We start from the raw sequence: 6,275 nt of genomic DNA, 5'->3' as shown, positions 1-6,275 counted from the left end.
ATTGTTAAGTACTGGCCCTGGGCCTTTATACCTGGTCTTTGTGATTCAGGAATCTGCCTCTTCGCATTGCACTAGGGGTTGCCTTGAAGATATTTTCATATGACATTTATTTTATTTTTTTAAAGATTTATTTATTTTTATATGAATACACTGTAGCTGTCTTCAGACACACCAGAAGAGGGCATCAGATCTCATTACAGATGGTTGTGAGCCACCATGTGGTTGCTGAGAATTGAACTCAGGACCTCTGGAAGTGCAGTCAGTGCTCTTAACCTCTGAGCCATCTCTCCAGCCCTCATATGATGTTTATTTATTGTAAGTATACCTGTGTATGTACGTGAGCATGCATGTGCCATGGAACTTATGTGGCGGTCACAGGACAACTTCAGAGAGCCTGTTCTCTTTTTACCATGTGGGTCTCAGCGAAGGAGCTCAGGCTATCAGGCTTACCATCAAGAATCTTTAAGGGCTGAGCCACCTTACTGGTTCCCCTTGAGATTACTACAGACTTTGAGATGCGTGATGTAAACTAGAACTGTTGCATGAGCTGGTTGTGGAGGTGTATACCAGTCCAGAAAGAAGACATGCCGAAGAGGCAAAGGCAGGAAGATCATGAGTTTGAGGCCTGCCTGGGCTACATTTTTGGGGTTGTAGAGGCTCAGCGGTTGAGCTTTTCCAAAGGGGCAGCGTTCAGTTCCCAACACAGAAGAGGACAGCTCCTAAGTGCTTGCAACTCCATCTTCAGGGAATTTGGTGTCCTATTCTGTCCTCTAAACACAACTGTACTCAGGTATATGTACTCACTCAAACATACACATAATTAAAAAAAAAAAAAGAACAACTCAAAAGATGTGATTGTTTATACCTTTAATCCCACTGTTCAGGTGGGAGAGGCAGGGGGCTCTCTGAGATCAAGACTAGCCTGGTCTACATGATAAGTTCCAGGCCTGTAAGGCCTGTCTCAAATAAATCAACAAATAAGGGCTGGAGAGGTGGCTCAGTGGTTAAGAGTACTTGGTGTTCTTGCAAAGGACCTAAGTTGTGTTCACACACATATAGGGCTCATAACTCCAGTATTTGGGTATCCAACCCCTTCAGACCGTTGAAAGTCCTAGGTACACACATGGGTTATTTGTGTGGATATAGGCAGGAAAAATACTTGTACACATTAAATTAATCATTTTTAAAAATTAAAAAGCACATGTTTGACACAGAAAGTAGGCTAAGATGACTCCCTGTCCCTACCAGTCAGTCCTCCCAGACTAAATGAGCAAGATCTTTGCCTTTTGAGTGTGCAAATGCAAATGTAAATTCTTACCAACCACATGGTTAAAATAAAAATATCTGAGCTAGGCCTAGTGGTATAGGCCCGTCCTCCTACTATTCAAAGACAGAGGCAAGGACATTATGCCTGTGAGTTTGAGGTCAGCCTGACTACACAGTTCATAGTTCCAGGATAGCCAGGGCTCAGACCTCATTTCCCCTAAATAAAAAAACGTCATAAAATATCAGATATACACAAAACTGGGCGTGGTAGTGCATGTCTTTAATCCCAGCACTTGGGAGACAGAGCCAGGCGGATCTCTGAGTTTGACTAGGAAGCTCCAGGACAGCCAGGACTAAGAAAAGACCCTGTTACAAAAAACAAGTATCAGTTGAACGAAAGTAGAATGTAATTCCAGGACTCGGGAGGTATAGGCAGAAGGATCAAGAATTCATAGTCATTTGATAGGAAACCCTACATCAAAAACAATAAATAGATTAGGAGAGACTTGCCTATAGGCCAAGTGGAGGCATTTTCTTAAATGAGTTCCTCTTTGCTCGTATGTCTAGGTTTGTGTCAAGCTGTCAAAACGAACCAGCACAATATGTGTATATCAATATTAACATAAGCTCAGCACGACTTATATATTTATATTATTTTTATAATATATTAAGTTTGTATTTTTTTTTATTGTTACATTTTGTTGCTCACATCTAAAATCTTAGCATTTTTAAGGGCAAGGGCGCTGCCATGAGATTGAGACAGTGGTTGGGAACCTTGGCTGCCCTGAATTCCCTGTAAGTTTTTACCAAGAGTCTTTGTTAAAACAAAAAGTGACAACTGTGGTTACTCAATCAATGCTTTCGCCCTAGAAGGGGCGGACTCATTAATTCTTAGATAAACCAAGATGCCACCATAGCTCTTTAGTGGCCTAACCATCTCGCTGGTAAGTCCGCCCAGAAAAAAAGCGCCTCTCTAGCCCGCTTGCTCGTCTCTATTGCTTTCCTGCTTCTGATTGGTGCAGCCGCGGGTGCGCGATGACGTCACTACAAGGCGACGTTGCTATAAGATCGCGATCAGGCGGCCACGTTTCTCTTTGTCACGGGCCTGAGTTCGTAGGTGAGCGTCTTGGTTGTTGTTGACTTCATCTTTTAGGGGGTGATCATGGAATGTAACGGAGCCAACCGAATCTTCATGAACACGCTGAGGAAGAGGGGTGGGAAGAAGGTGGCTGGAAGTTATTAAAACACGGTTGTGGAACAATCCCGTTTTCAAATTTTCTAAGGTTCTCCCGAGAGCCTCCCGAGAGTTGGTGCCGCCATGTCCTAGCGGGGGTTTGTTGCACATGCGCCACTAGGTTTTATATATATGTATATTTTAAAACGACCTTTTACTGCGCAGGCGCAGCGGGCCTAGCGAGGTCAATATGCCGGTCGCCAGAAGCTGGGTTTGTCGCAAAACCTATGTGACCCCACGGAGACCCTTCGAGAAATCACGTCTCGATCAGGAGCTAAAGTTGATTGGTGAGTGGCCAAAGTAGAGTTTCGGATTGCGGATCGGAGAAGAGTTAGGTAGCCATGATGTTTGTCTTACACGTGGTCGTTTTGGAGAATCCTGTGTGGCGCCACCACAGAGGATTACTGTGTAGATTAGTTTTGTGTTCTCTAGTCACCATGCAAATGTAGTAACCCATGGTTCTGGCCCTGTGGCTTCCTCCCAACCACGTGCAGGAGAGTATGGACTCCGGAACAAACGTGAGGTGTGGAGGGTCAAATTTACCCTGGCCAAGATCCGTAAGGCTGCCCGGGAGCTGTTGACACTGGACGAGAAAGATCCTCGGCGTCTGTTTGAAGGTGTGTATGAGCGACCCCGTATTCAAAAGGAATGGTGGTTGCTGAGTTTTTAGGGCGTGGGAGGCGTGACACTGAATAAGTTGGGCTAGGTGAGGATTGTTTGAGAACAGGGTCTTGGTGGTGGAGATTAGCCTGGAACTAAAATGCAAGTTAGTCTGTCCGTGAGCCACCTTCTCAGGGAATGTTTCAACACAGACTTTACTAGAGATTGATGTTTTGGAGTTACATGAGAATCCGAGCTGCAGGTATATGAGAGTTATTTTTGGTTTTATTGAGAAGTGAGAGTCGCCAAGGCGGCTTCTCATATCATTTTATAGTGAAACTACTTAGCCATGGTTAGGGAAAAGTTCTAGCGTTTGGAGTTGACACTGCCTTGATTCATCAGATCCTGCATTTCCCATGTGGTGGTGACTACCAGGAAGGGTCTGTTTCTTGATTGTCAGCTTTCAGATTAGAAACTGAAATACCAGCATGTGCCACAAGGATTCTTAGTTTTAGGTGGTATAAGAGTAATGGTGTAATCTCTTCCGTCTGGGGGACATATTTTTGTATTTGCATCTGGCTAACAATGATGGAATGTTAGAAATTGAGCCTATATTTTAGGGTTCTAGAAGAAGCTAGAAGGTGGCGTGTTTTTGTAGTTTGGTTCTCCGTACTTAGGTTTCTTATTGGGTAACTGGGCCTACATACACAGTTGATTTAACTCCTGGGAGAATAGTCTGAGGAATAGATGTAGGCTGTTTCGTGTATATATTGTTGGCCTTGTGGTTCTGTGTAGTTCAGATTACCTTTGAGCTCTGCTCTCCCTAGCCTCCCAGGTACTGCAATTCATGTTGTGAAAGTAAAGTTTGTTTTTAAAGTTGAAAGTTAGAGCTCTTAATCTTGTTAAAAGCTGTAAGCCTGTGGAATGCTTGTTGGTGAAAGGGTGGCCCAGTGGCCATGTCAGTGTCTCAAACTACCAGGCACATCACTGGCTTTTTTCCCCTGAGCTCATTGCAAAAATGAGTGAAAGCTGTAGTAATGTGCCTTAGGGAACACTGAGAGAGTCTGAGGTCAGGCCACATTTGGCTGCTATCCCCCCATCACAGGCAACGCTCTACTGAGGCGGCTTGTTCGCATTGGGGTGCTGGATGAGGGCAAGATGAAGCTGGATTACATCCTGGGCCTGAAGATTGAGGATTTCTTGGAGAGACGGCTGCAGACCCAGGTCTTTAAGCTGGGCCTGGCCAAATCTATTCACCACGCCCGTGTGCTCATCCGCCAACGTCACATCAGGTAAGCTGCAGCTGGGCCTGGCAGTCTTACTTTATTTGTCTATCTGTGCTGTTGATTTCCTTTGCTAAGCTGCCATCCCTATCTCCTGTGCAGCCTTTGGAGCTGACAAATGGGAGCTTGCCCTTGAGGGTTCAGAATTGTGCCTGCAAGCAGCTTATGGGGGAATTGGGGACAGCCTTGTTTCCCCATAGCCCAGCGCAAGGGTCACTGCGGCTCAAGCCGTACACCTTGTGAAGGTGTCTGCCAGGCATGCAAGCAGCTGGACAGGTAACAGCTCTTGGTGCCCCCTTTGAGGGAGAGGATTGTTTGGAGTCAATGTTGAGGTGACAAAGCACAGTCTACGGAGTTGGCTGTGTGAGGTACAATCTAGACATTCATTGCTATATTCCTACTTGATAATTTGCCAGTTGATAGTCCACCAGTCTGAAGTGCCTAGGGTAAATGGAAATGCAAGCTCATTAACCCTTGTGTTATCATGACAACTACACAGTGTAGCCTCTGATGTCTCCCTCACAAGCCTTCAGTTATGGGCAGAGATGTTCTATTGTCTGAGGTTGTTTGGGGCCACATGTCATTACAATGTGGATAGGAAGCAAATGCAAAGCATTAGTTGGGGGACTCTGGTTTCCAGGTTACCATAGAGATGTAAGTCTGTGAGGTCTCAGTGCCCTGAGCTTACTGTCAAAGGACAGGACCAAATGTTCAGCCTTTCACTTTGTCCTCTGAACCTGTTCTTCCCATTCAGGGTCCGCAAGCAGGTGGTGAACATCCCATCCTTCATTGTTCGTCTGGACTCCCAGAAGCACATTGACTTCTCCCTCCGTTCTCCTTATGGTGGTGGCCGTCCAGGCCGAGTGAAGAGGAAGAATGCCAAGAAGGGCCAGGGCGGCGCTGGAGCTGGTGATGATGAGGAAGAGGATTAAATTAACACCCTGCTGCACTGGGGGGTTGTCAAGTTTTCCAGTTGACAATAAAACCGAATGGATACTTGGTTTATTGGTGTGCCTATGTAGTGAGTGCAACTTCTGCAGTGGGACGAAGCCCTACTGCTCGTGTTGCTATCCAGCTTAGTTTGTTAAATGTTCCCAAGAGGGGAGACACTTGGTTGACAGATGTCACCTTCACTGTGATACAGTGGAAAGCTATATAAACCCAGCAGCCATTTGGAGCCAAATTCCAGTCTTTCGTGAGATTGACTAGTTGAAAGCTTGCAGGGTGGCTTTTGTAAGTTGTGTGTCTCAAGATGTGGTTTTGGTGAGCAGGAAATAAGCTAGTGAGCTGTTTGCCCAGGGCTGCTTAAGAAATGTTCTAAAGCTTTGTGCTGTCATGGTCAAGAGGGAGGTTGGCTTCCTCATTCTCTACTTTGCCTTGCCGGGAAGCTTTAGTCAGATAGGAAGATACACAGTTACACTGACCTCTGGGGAAATGAGAACTGCTGGAAATTGAAAAGGCAGCTGTAAGGATAGCTGCTTTGCTACTTGTGATTCAGGTCAGTTAAAAGGCCATCTTCAATGCAGGAAAAACTGCTGTAAAAGTACTGTAAAGCTGGCATAGAATCTCAGGGCAATGGCAATTGACCCCTGTCTGGAGGTCTGCCTGACTGTAATTCCATCCATGGCTAAGTCACATTGATAGGCTACATGAGGATGTGATTTGGGTAGATCAGGAAGCAGTCACCTTCCATAACAAGCTAAAGTGCCCTGGAGTTTCCCAGGGCTGAGAGTTCATGGCAACATTCTGCCTTCTGTTTAGGGTTTTGACCCTTGATCTTTAAAAATGGCAAGAAAAGGTACACCTTACTGATACAGGTGGGGTAGCAGCCAGCCATCTTGAACTATGTGGACTAGCTGGAGGAAGCTCGAAAGATTGGGGGTGTGCTGAAC

The 6,275-nt window shown here is 45.6% G+C and overlaps 1 protein-coding gene across 1 annotated transcript; it reads left to right on the top strand.

Annotated features, from left to right (window-relative positions):
* The first annotated feature begins 2,315 nt into the window (after positions 1-2,315).
* Rps9 (ribosomal protein S9) lies at positions 2,316-5,388 on the top strand. Its single transcript, XM_028775034.1, has 5 exons — positions 2,316-2,383; positions 2,666-2,787; positions 2,995-3,117; positions 4,206-4,392; positions 5,138-5,388. The coding sequence occupies exons 2-5, from the start codon at positions 2,691-2,693 to the stop codon at positions 5,313-5,315; spliced, it is 585 nt and encodes a 194-aa protein (XP_028630867.1). The 5' UTR covers positions 2,316-2,383; positions 2,666-2,690; the 3' UTR covers positions 5,316-5,388.
* The last annotated feature ends 887 nt before the right edge of the window (positions 5,389-6,275 follow it).

Source organism: Grammomys surdaster, unplaced genomic scaffold, assembly GCF_004785775.1.
Source record: "Grammomys surdaster isolate TR1022 unplaced genomic scaffold, NIH_TR_1.0 252, whole genome shotgun sequence".
NCBI classification, from domain to species: domain Eukaryota; kingdom Metazoa; phylum Chordata; class Mammalia; order Rodentia; family Muridae; genus Grammomys; species Grammomys surdaster.
Note: the sequence above shows the minus strand (reverse complement) of the source record. Positions and strands in the feature narration are given on the sequence as shown.